This window comes from Dermacentor variabilis, chromosome 4, assembly GCF_050947875.1.
Source record: "Dermacentor variabilis isolate Ectoservices chromosome 4, ASM5094787v1, whole genome shotgun sequence".
Classification (NCBI taxonomy): domain Eukaryota; kingdom Metazoa; phylum Arthropoda; class Arachnida; order Ixodida; family Ixodidae; genus Dermacentor; species Dermacentor variabilis.
The window spans coordinates 59,977,667-59,989,836 of record NC_134571.1 but is presented as its reverse complement, the minus strand read 5'-3'; the positions used below and the strand labels follow the sequence as shown (position 1 = coordinate 59,989,836).

The window sequence follows — 12,170 nt, the reverse complement described above, 5'->3', positions numbered from 1 at the left end:
GGAGAACGTGAAGGCTGCGCTTGTCGGCATTTGAGACATTATATATCTCTGCTGTTGCTGAAACCAGAGGAGGCGACTGAAAAAGGAGCATGAATATTATCTGTTGACGATAATTTTAACTCGCTTTCGACTCCCAGAAAGGTCACGTTCAACCCGTTGTAGGCTGGAAAAAAACAGCCTATAATCACAACTACCAAATGCTTTCTTACCTTGACCGACTTCAACACTGCGCTTCTCAGTTCTTATCAGTGGAGAGAAGGGAAAGAGGCAAGGAAGACTTCAGTTTGAAAAGTAAAAAGAATACGACTTGCATCTTATTAATGCTGAATGAAGATGCGTTATAGATGCAAGTGCGCCTTCCGAGTACGTGCGCTACTGAGACTTGTTCGAATATCTTAAAAGTCGTCAGTAGTTTGTTCGATTGTATCTCGATAGAAAGCAACATCCTAGTCCCATAACCTAAGTGCGAAGTCTCTCGAGGATCCATTAAAAACCACGTGGAAGGTTTAGTGTCGTCCGCGCTTTCATCCACGTGCCGAGCAGTGTCAGTAATTTCACAGGGAGCTCGTCCGGTTGACCTTCCTGCCTTTCCTCTCTTTGCTATCTCTATCTATCTTTCTCTTTATGCACGTGAGGTGAGTAAACTCGTCGAGAGCATTTGCAAGTTCAGTTTGTCCGTGCACCGTGAGCCATGTTGCAACATCAGCACATCCAGCGAGTGTTCAATTCAGAGTTAGTGACCTTGAGAAGGTAACATTTACTGCTGTGGAAGACTTCTTTATTAATACACGAACCTCTGCTCAGACTATTAGGTATGATTTCATGCACAGTGACCCACATTCTGTGTTGTTGTTTATTCTTTTCTTTTTTTAAGTTCCTTCCCCTCTTGTTCGCGTTAGTGCTCGCGCTTCCTAAGGTGTCCGCCTTATTTTCACTGTTTTTAATTTACATTTAAGCAAATATATGTTTTCCTTCTAAGTGAAATGCAGTAGGCGCAGTGCTTCATTTCTCTCCAGTTTGACTCTAATTCACCCTATAGCCACATGCTTTCAACTTATCTATACATATGAAAGTGCTACTCCAAACCACAGACGGACTAGCGGGGCTCACTCATGTCATGGAAGGTGCTCCTTTCTATACGCACTCCTTTTCTTATAGGAATGGCCAATAGCCAGCTTTGTGACTTCTGCGGGCGCAGTTAAACGATAGCCCACATTCCTTGCGAGTGCTCTCGTTTCAACCCGCAAAGGGCAGCCCTCTCAGCCAATCTAAACCAACAGGACAAGAGCCCACTTACAGAAATTACGTTTCTTAGGAGCTGGCCTACAAAAACATCAGCGAGAGCCGCTATGAACGTGGTGCAGCGTTATTGAAGAAGTACTGTGCATTGTGTGACGTAGAATGTATTAGTGGGACGTTGACACTGTGACTATGTGATGGCGTGGCAGACTGTGTGTGACAGCGCCCACATAAACAGTTCTGTATCGTGTTTGCTTTGTTCTTCTCTTTCTCTCACATTTCGTACCTCTTTCCCCTCTCCCAGGTACGGGGTAGCCAACCAGTAATATCCTTTCGTTAATCCCTCCCTGTCTTTTCTTTGCTTTTATCTACCCCAATATGTCTTAGCTATAAATTCGAAATTCGCTCTATCTCCTTTAAAGGTCACAGTGGGCTGACGAGAATATAACTGCAACCCAACAGCCAAAACTATAATGACTAAAAGGTCTAAAGTGCAAGTTTGTGAGTCGACGCGTGCCTGCTTCGTATAAGGGTGCGATAAAGGTAATACCCACGCAAAGTATTTGTTTTAGCTTGTTGCCGTGAACGATAGGCTGGTGGTTTGTGAAAACCGTATAGGAAGACCCAAAGAAACCTTCTACTTAGCTATTATTATAAGCCCCCGTCGCAGTCCAACCGTTAGCGCGAAACTTGATACTTTTGTAAGGGTAACGCGCTTGCTTTTCCTGCTTGGTTGACAGTTTTAAAACAGTTAAAACCACCAGTGCGCTAATTCGTACAATAATATATACAGTGCTCGAGAGCTCTTAAGATATTGTCTCTTCGTACATGAGCATGGCAAAATGCACCGGCGATAACTGCTATTAAAGCCTAAGAAATGCGTAGCTAAGGATGTGGAATACTTCAGTGTGTGTTGTCTTCGCATCTCCATGGATACGGCTGTAACTGAGTCACCGTGTAAGGCCCGTAATCCACTACTTCTTTCCAGTGGCATCGTACGTCCGCAGGAGTTTTGAAGACATCTGTAGTCTATATACCATGTTAGTGCAACTCAGGCTGGCGTCGGCTGTGAACGGGCGTAGAAGTGCGACCTGGTGTGGTGCGTTAGGGTTTTTATTTTTTTAAGTTAGAGACAGAAGGAAAAAAAATCTAATTGTTGCTGATTGGCTTCCTCGTTCTAGTGCTGAAAGATTCTCTTCTAGACTTTTCTTCTTTTCTACTCATATTTTCTATACGTTCCTCATCTTCCAGTGAAGAGTCGCTAACCGGACAGTTAACCTGATTAACCTATCTGCTGCTCAACTATTATTTTCGCTCTCTCTCTCGCTCCTTCTCTGCGCCCTATCCGTACCCGCGTCGCAGTCGGCAGGCGAAATATTGTCATCGCGAAACTGCTAAATTGAATTTACTGGCTGAAATAAATCGGCATATACACGTGTTTTGCAAGAACGCGTGTTTTGAAAGACGACTCCCTTCACTTGAGATCCTGGCGAATCTTGACGCTGACTGAATGTGCGCTATACAAACTGATCAATACGCGCTGTACAAACCAAACCAATATTCACTGCGCAATCCTGGTAATTTTGCGCTTCGCACTGCCAGTCTGCATGCAATGTAAAACCCAACAGGAACTGCCTATTGCGCGAATTGTGTACGATAGCTCGGTGGTTAGCGAGTCCTTCTCGCAATTTCCCATTTGCCGACTTCTCTCGGCAGTTGACATTTCCTGCCTCCCGCCGTTGGCATTAGCGTCGTGCCATTAGCGTCGTGCGTGGTGTGCCGGAACCATGGCGTTCCGGCACACCACGCCATGGTGCTGGCCACTGTTCGTTCTTCATCTCGCAAGCGCTCTGGTACGCCTTCAGCACAACACTAAATTTTACTATCACTTGCAATTCTTCACCTTCGAGCGAAACTGCAGCCACTTTGTTATCCCTGATACGGCGAGGATGCGGAATCGCCTGTACGACGTAGACGACGACGACGACGACGACGACGAAGACGACGATGAATGTGTGAACGAAAGGATCGACGGGCGCACCACACCCCAGTTTTAGAGCTTTTAATTGTTGTCGCAGGAATTCTCAGTCCCGGATTGCGGCGGCACACGTCTTTGTACTTAGCATATGTTTTCTGCGTTGGTCAGCTGCCATGGCTTTTACGTGAGACGAAAAACTAAGCCGGCGAGAAGTCGACTTCCCACGAACTCTAGAAACACCATTTCACAAGGACACGTTTTATTACAGTTTGCACAGCTGCCGGTCTTCTGCGTGTTTAAAAATATGCCGAGAAAAAAAAAATACGTGCCTATAGGTTTCCATCAAAACAAAAGTAAAATACAAAAAGCAACTTCCCGAGCACCGCAGTCACGCACGCAGTATATGTACAAGAAGGATTGCTGAATTTCCTATGCGTGTTTTCTAAATGAGTGTCGGTGTCTTGATTGCTCAAACCGCTGCTCAGGAGCTGACAACTTGCGGTCATTCCATAAAAAATTCGTGTTTGTGTGCAGCGGCTACTCGACTGTTAATCGTACCCAGTTGGTTAGCTATCTATCAGACAAGCTAATTCTCGCATGTGTTCAGCACGTGTTACGGAGTAAAAAGTGTGGTCGCGAGAAAAAAAAAAACAGAGGCTTATAAAGCGAGCTTCCCTACCTTAGTTAAGGTGTATTTCAAAAATTGTGTCTTCATCGGCGGGACGAACTCTATTTGTACCTTCCTTGCGCCCAACTAAACGCGAGTAGAAAACACAGTAACAGAAGCGACGCGGCATCGTTGCTCTAGAGGTGGTTCACTTGACCCGCGAACAGGACGTCTCCCGTTTGCCTGTTGCGGATGAAGAACAGGAACGGGTGGTCGACCACGAAGGGAATGCCAAAAGTTGCGCTCTTGGTGTAGGTGATGACTCCCGTCGCGGCGGCGGCTTCGCTTCCTTCTTCGTTAACCTCGACCACGGCCTTGTGTACGACTTCGTACACCACCAGGTCGCGGGAGCCGCTGATGCCGGAAAAGTCGGCGAGGCGCTCGTCGAAGGCCTTCGAGGCTCCAAGCGCCGACAGGGGCGCCTTCAGTTTGTACGAGCCTTCGATCTTGAACCTGAGATCGGAGGAAAAAAACATGTTATTAGGCCATAACAAGACGCTTGCAGCGTAGGGCACGCGTTATTTCTGGTATAGTATATAGTTAAAGTACACGCCCCTTACCGCGCGGTATAACATGCGGGCTCTGTGATGGGCGTGTCAAATAAGCGCATTGATCGACAACGTCCGATCTTGAGCGGTTTTGTTTATTCCTTTAAGACGTACCAGGGGGCTAGTTGGTTAGTCATGATTGAATAATTTGGCAGCGCACTTTGTCGCCTTATCTGACAAAGAAAAAAAATGCCTTTTTGTATCTGAACTTGTGAAGTATGAAGTTTTGTGCAGCATGATGTCGGCTAGCTGGTATGAGTGGTCAAAAATATGTGTCGTTCTCCTCTCTAAAGTGCTCCCCGAATACTTTGGAACCAGTATTATTCTTATCCAGCAATAAACCAACAGTTGCAGTACAACGCTCGTGTTTATTCATTCTGTGTTGCATCGAAAGTTTCGAAGTGCGCTGCCATATTCCATCTTATTTACTCCATTTTTGTACAACGAACGCTTTGTATATATAATGGTATTCACTTTATCGCGACATTATAAGTTGCTCATCGATCGCGCTATTTCTGCCCGAATAGCTCTTACGAACTTCTAGCACGTACGCTTATATTGAGTGCGCAAACTAACTCCTTCATTTGTTCGTTTGTCTTGTCTGTCATCAGTTTCCTCATTGTTCGAAATATGTGTTTATTTGCAATGACATCGGGACTAGCAGTAGGGTGGGATATTTACTGGAACAGAGGCCAGCTTTGCCGTTCAGGTTGCCATTACTCGGCAATTTAGACCGGAGTGAAACTCGACAACCATGACCGCGGAGCTCGTTGCTGTATATGATGGCTTTTTTCGTTTCATCACATCTCAGGCACCTCAGACATGGACGGCGTCCTGTGATGCAGGTCAGTGCTGCAGGGCAACGTAGTAGTAGTAGATTTTAATGAAGAGAAAGGAGGAAAGGTCGGCCTGGAGAGCGCGTCTCTAGCCTGCTACTCCTCACTGGGGAAAGGGGAAGTGGGAAATACAGGGAGAGGTAGGTGGCGGTTGATTATGTTATGGTACAATGATATACTATATACACGTTGTCCAATATGCGGATGCGCACTGTAGACGCAATACACGTACGAGTAATCTTGTCCATACAAAAAGTAATCTTGTCACAAAAAGTTATTGCGCAAACACATTTCGCACTGACTGCACGCCTCACAGCTTCTAGAGGCGATCGTCTAAACCAGTCTCACTTCAAAAGTTCAAAAGTGATTTTATGGCACGTTGGGCACAGTGAACACTCCTCCACGCGCCCAAAAGCTTTTCTTCAGAAAAGGGGCGGGAGTCCAAGCTGTCAACAGTAGATTTGAGTGTTCTTCATTAGGCCGCATATTGAGGACACACGCAAAGTACGTGAGCTATTGTCTCCAGAGTGTGACAGACGCTACATTCAGGGTCCTGTGCTTGTCCAATCTTGTGAAGGTATCGGTGGGTGTATGCCACGCCCAGCCGTAATCGATGAATGAGTGTTTCCTGGCTTCTACGCAACCGAAGGGGAAGCCGGAATTGTAATCCAGCGTCAAGTCTATGCAGGCGCTCTTGTCGATGTTCGGGGCTGTCCCAATGTCGCGTCGTAGAAGTTTTAATAGAGGTATGGAGCAAGTCGTTAATGTCATACCGGGAAAAATGAATTTTTATAATGTTTCCGTCAGTGTGCGCCTTTTTTTGCTTCCGCGTCAGCCTGTTCGTTTCCAGCTATTCCACAATGGCCAGGAATTCACTGCAGCACGATGGTATGCCCGGAATGAGACGCCTCAGCAAGCAGAGGCGAGACATGAAGCAGAAGCAGAAGCAGAGACATGATGTCATAAACCAGCTTACTATATGCGGTTATGTCACTCATATAATTGCTGATGAGTTGCAATGCTGGTTTTGAGTCACAGAACACTGTCCACTTCTCGAGACTAAGTTGCAGTATGCAGCGAACTGCTTCTCGAACTCCGGTCAACTCAGCTGCTGTAGACGACGTCCTGTGTCCTATCTTGAACCGTTGTGCGATCCCCATTCCTGGCACTGTATAGGCCGCCGCGGAAGAGGTCTGTATCACAGAACCATCTGTAAAAACATGTTCGTAATATCCATACATGTAAGCAATGTATGATAGCGCGAAATGCTTGAGCCCAGCAAGCGGCATCTTCGACTTCTTCGTTATTCCAGGGATTGAGAGTCTCACCGTTGGCTTTGCCATCGTCCAGAGTGGAACTTCGGGTATGTCATACGGTTCGAAGTCCGACGGCAATAAGTCTTGCTGCGACAACACGGCTTCTGAGTAGGCAGACACAGGCCATACGCTTGTGACGTTCGCGAGTGAATGATTCCTTTGTCTAGTCAATAGCCTTAGATGCACTCGCAATGGCTCATGCTGCAGATAAACTCGAGCTGGGCACGCACGTGCCTCTGCAATAGTGCCCCAAGTAGACGCACATCGTGGTAGTCCTAGGCAAATTCTCAGTGCGCGAGCCTGAGCACTTTCAAGTGTGCGTAGAGCAGTTGTACTAAACCGAGAAAGTACAGGCGCACTGTAGCAGAAGTAGCCAACAAAAAGTGCCTGGTAGAGCTGCAGAAGAGATGACTTGGATGGCCCCCATGATTTTCCAGACATATGTCGAATGATCGGAGTAAAGCTGTCCAGCTTTTTTCTTAATCCAGAGAGATGCTTCGACCAAGATAAGTCACGGTCGATGATGACTCCGAGAAACCTGTAGTGGGTTACTGAAGGTATAATCTTCCCATGAATCATAACGAGGTAGCAGGCCATTGAATTCTGTATAAATGCCATGGTTACACTTTTTTCCGGTGAGAGCTGCAGTCCGCGACTGTTTATGCATGTCGACGTTATTGACACCGCGCGCTGCAGCTTCGTTACGCTCGTGTTAAGCGCGTTACGCTCGTGTTCCATATACAGATGTCGTCTGCATACACAGAGACCGAGACTGCGCCTGCGTGTTCTTTGACCAGTCCGATGAGAACGATATTAAATAAGGTTGGGCTCAATACACCTCCTTGAGGCACTCCACGATAGACGGAGGGGTTCTTTGTTTCACCGTCTGGAATTGTCATGAATATCGTTCTCTCTTGAAGATAGCTGGCTATCCATTGATGCATACGTCCCCCGACGCCACATTCTTCTAGGGCATTTAAAATTGCATCATGTAGAACGTTGTCAAAAGCACCCTTGATATCTAGAAAGACAGCAGCCGTTAACCGACGGCGACGTTTCTGATGTTCAACAGTTGTTACTAGGTCAATGACGGTGTCGATTGACGACCTACCCTTTCAAACCTGTCATTGCGTCTGGATATATATTACGCTTCTCTAAAAACCACTCCAGGCGCGTCAAAATCATGCGTTCCATGGTTTTATCTATGCAACTGGCGAACGCCACAGGTCTGTAGGAAAGCATAGCATGGGGTGTCTTGCCTGGTTTCAATAATGCCACAATTTTGCTTGTCTTCCAGTGTGCAGCCACAGTTCCCGAAGACCAAGATAGATTGTATAAAGCCAGGAGCTCTTAAGTCGCTCGAGGGCCTAGATGGCGCAAGGTAGAATAGGTAATGCCATCAGGACCAGGCGCACTTGTGTGTCTTGAAGAGGAAATCGTGGCACGTAGCTCTTGCAGCATGAATGGGAGGTCGAGACGATGGTCAATTGTTGGAGAGCGCACCTGAGCACTGAAGCTACCGATGTTGTAGATCCAGAGAGGTGTATGCAGAAATCTTCCGCGATTTCCTTCTCACTGCGCGTCTGGATGATAGCCAAAGCTCGGAAGGAACGTAGCTGCAGGGCAACGTATCATTTATGAACAGTGGGCCCTAATACACCGAGGTTCATAAATTTCAGAGATTCGCGGCAGTGCCCAGTGAAGTGCCCATATCATATGGTTTCAATCCGTGTTGGCCACTATGGTATTGGCGGCAATGAACTCGCTGACAGTGAGGCGAGGTAGGCATTTAAACACTGCCGTGGCAGCGTAGTGGTTGTGCGTCTCGTGCTGCTAAGCCCGAGGGCGCGGAATCAAATCCCGACCGTGGCGGCCGCATTTCGATGGGGGCGAAATACAGAAATGCCTATGTACCGTGCACCTGGTGCACGTGAAAGAACCCCAGGTGGTCAAAATTAAATCAGGGTTCCCCACTACGGTGTGCCTCATAATCACATTGTTGTTCTGACACGTAAAAGCCGAGAATTTAATTTTAGTTTTATGATCTGCATACAGTGCATATCTCCTAATCGCGACTGAATAACAACTATCTCCTTGCGTCACTCATGCAAGATGGCACTGTGAAGCAGAGAACTCATGCTGGTCTCACGCACAGCCATTTGCGTGCATTTAGTGCCCACGGAAAAGCACGTCTATCCGTAAAGGTTACGTGCATGTAAGGTATGCTTGTTGCACAAGGTGTACCGGACACTGGATGGCTTTTTATCATAATCGGCAGGAAACCACTGTCGGAGGGCGCTTTTATGGCCCCATGGTTTAACACTGCAACTGCGAAGCTTACAAGAGCCTCATTAGAATTTTTGCACGCCACGGTGCAGGACGCACGGATTTAGTAACGCCGCTGGATAATGTAGATCATCTCTTTCTTACCTCCTCATAATTACTCATCACCTCTTTTCTGTCCGTTTCATATTTGTAGTGCAGAGCAGCACGTTATAAAGCGCATCTGGGCACGTTTTCGCAAAGAAGTACTGATGCTAGAACTGTCCGCAGACGGGGCGCCAACCTGTCGACATGACGGACATAGTATTAATGACGGCAGCCTGAGAACAGAGGGCACTTCCGAACTAATAGTTTTGCGAATTTGGTCCCTGATCCGGCCGGCGCTTTGCTCAAACGAGTCGCTATCTTCATATTTACTGCGTAGTCTACGACAATAACAACAGTAAGCGTTTTCAAAGTCACCTACCACGATTTTAACATATTGCAATATATAGGTTTCGAGGCCTCTTCAGTCGCTCTTAAATGAATACGAAAAAAAAATGCGCAGCCACCCGCTACGGAGTCTATCACAACCAGTTTCTTGCTTTGGGATTTGAAACCTGTATTTTAAGGAAAATCAGCTGACAGAAACGCTCAGGCGTTCAGTTTTTGACAGAAATGGCGGAATTAAAAAAAAAACATGTGCAGGAATTGAATTATAGAAACGACAAGAGTAAGCATGGAGTTGGGAATGTGCGAAATGCTCAACCAAAGCGGACCTTATATCGTCTTGCGTAGAAGCGGAAACACAGCTTGAGCACGTGAGCTCTTGCCTCTGCCTCTGCTATATGTCGCGCTTTCCTGTCAATCTTTGCACGCGACATTCAGCTTCGCGTGCCTATGGCTGTGAATCTTGGGCGGAGACAGGTTTAATATTTTGGAAAGACTACTTTCAGAATATAATATTACCTACACAATATATCGAGAACGCGGGACTCACTTGGGCAGCGCCACTTCAACGACGGCATGCGCGTTGAGCTTGGACAGGAGGCGTTGGAAGACTGGCCACGAAAGGTTCTGCCTCAAGGCGTCCACTCCGTTCCTCACTCTTGGAAGGACGATTGTCATACTGTAGTCGAGTCCGGCGTAAGGCAGGTCGAGAACGTCAGCGTTGGTCTCGTCGTCCTCGGCGAGTCCCGCATTCAGCTGAGCGTGCATCGTGTCCACCTCAACTCTCTCGGTTCCCGCGTTGAAGAATTGCGCCTTCGACGTTCCTCTCACTTCGAAAGGCGTGTTCCACAGACCCTTGAAGTAAATAGCGTTCAGGAGAACCAGTCTCGTGTTAGGAGGAAGAGGCTCGCTGAGCAACTGCTCAATCTTTCCTTCTGTCTTGTTCTTGACCCAGTCGTTGATTCCTCTCACGGACTGCTCATCGTTCAAGCCTGCACGATTGACCTCGGCCCCGAATGACGTGCGCAGCAGTCCGAGATACTCCTCCGTCACAACGTAGCCATCTTGGACGACGGCCGCGTTGGCGACGCGGAGGGTCGAGTTTGAGGGCGCACGCAGAAGGTGCGTGTGCTGGGCGTGGGCACTCGGCACGTGGTCGGGCGTCAAGCCTACGGAGGAGTAACCGAGCGTTTCGTGCAGGTCGTGCTGAGTCTCTCCCCTGGCACCAACGTAGGCCATGGCCATCGCTGTGGACACGCTGTACGGCGAGTAGAAGAGGTTCACCTGTGGTGAGACTGGAATCTTGTCGAGGAGCTTGAATCCAAACTGGTTGTTGGCGCCGGTGACCTTGTGCTCCTCTTGGGCGGCGCACAGAGCCAGGAGCCCCGCGAGGCAGATGAGAAAATTCATGGCGTGCAACTGTGGTTAGAGGAAAGATGCTGAATGAGGAAAGATAATAACTTCCTACTCCTGTAACTGAGTCAATTTTATAAGCTTCCGAAAAACAATAACTCTTCAAATAATTTCGATTAAATCATGTTCCAAAAAAGCGTATCTCAGCATCGGATTGTATAGATTCTACATTATGTACCCATGTCAGAGCACGAGCACCGAAAGCCTTTTATAAAAAGTAATATATTATGATTCAGGGGGTGTACATAGCCTACCTTTCAGCGTACGTCTTCCTTGGCGCAGAAGCAAAACGACAGCAGACGACTGTTAACAAGCTTTGAGACTGACCTTCCTTCTGAGGGCGTGTAACTCCGCAGAACCAGGAGAAGGGGCCTTGCCGACGAGTTTTATAGTGCCGAGAAGTCGCATCTACTGGGTCAGAAGGAACGGAGGATCTGATGAAGCATTTGGAACCCCCTAGCTCCTTCTATCTCCGCGTCCCCGATGTAACTAAAGAAGGCCGCCTGGCAGAAGAGCTCTACGTTATCTGTCCGCTCTGCTTTGAGCTGGCACCCCTCGTCGCTCAGCAATGACGAAAAACAGCGCATGGAACAGTAGGCGCGTCATGTCGCAATTTCCCCTGGCGCGCACGTAAATTTGTTATTTGCTATTTTTGGCAGCAGCGTATCAGTCTCACACGCTACAGACAACGATTGCTTCTGTGGGCAGTACCGGATCCCGTAAAAGAGTCTTTGCACTCTTCCTCTTCCGATCTTGCCGCTGATGTAACTCACCTGCTCCTTCTCAATACCGACAGACGTGTTAATCGCGACGAATAGAACTGGCGGCGCATCTATTGGAGATTGCTTGGCGACAATAATGTGATTAGCGTTACTTCCTATGATGCGTGAGTAATTGGTGATGATAAGCTTTATATGTGATAATAATTATTATAGAGAGAGTTAAACGTGACGGGAAAGGCTGGCAGATTAACCGGATAAGACTCTTGTTTGCTACCCTGCACTGGGGGATGGGTAAGGGAAATGAAAAACGGAAATAGCAGCGGAGGGAAAGGCAAAGAAACGAGAAAAAAGAAAAAAAGGATTGGGAAGGTCGTGAACGTCCCTGATGATTATTATATTGATTATTGTTAAAAAATTTAATTGTGGAGCTTTACGTGCCAAAAGCACTTTCTGATAACCAGGCACTCCGTAATGCAGGACTCCGGAAATTTCAACCACCTGGGGTTCTTTAACATGCACCTAAATCTAAATACACGGGTGCTTTCGCATTTCGCCCCCATCGAAATGCGAATGATTATTGTGGTTATTATGACGACGAAAGTAACAAGGAAGATACAGAGTTGTGATATGTACAAATCAGTTCCGAGCGTTTATTAATGAGCTGGACGAGTCATCCTTAATTGTTCTTCTTTACATTTCATATATATATATATATATATATATATATATATATATATAT

General features: G+C 47.1%; 1 protein-coding gene across 2 annotated transcripts; it reads right to left on the bottom strand.

Moving 5' to 3' along the window:
* Positions 1 to 3,454: 3,454 nt before the first annotated feature.
* On the bottom strand, positions 3,455 to 11,195 carry LOC142579233 (iripin-1-like). Of its 2 annotated transcripts, none has more exons than XM_075689230.1 (3): positions 11,037 to 11,195; positions 9,847 to 10,715; positions 3,455 to 4,337 (listed from the first exon to the last, which is right to left on the bottom strand). In XM_075689230.1, the coding sequence occupies exons 1-3, from the start codon at positions 11,115 to 11,117 to the stop codon at positions 4,022 to 4,024; spliced, it is 1,266 nt and encodes a 421-aa protein (XP_075545345.1). In that variant the 5' UTR covers positions 11,118 to 11,195; the 3' UTR covers positions 3,455 to 4,021. The 2 variants fall into 2 exon arrangements, with proteins under 2 accessions (XP_075545345.1, XP_075545346.1); XM_075689231.1 differs by having other exon boundaries at positions 10,964 to 11,179.
* Between the last annotated feature and the right edge of the window lie 975 nt (positions 11,196 to 12,170).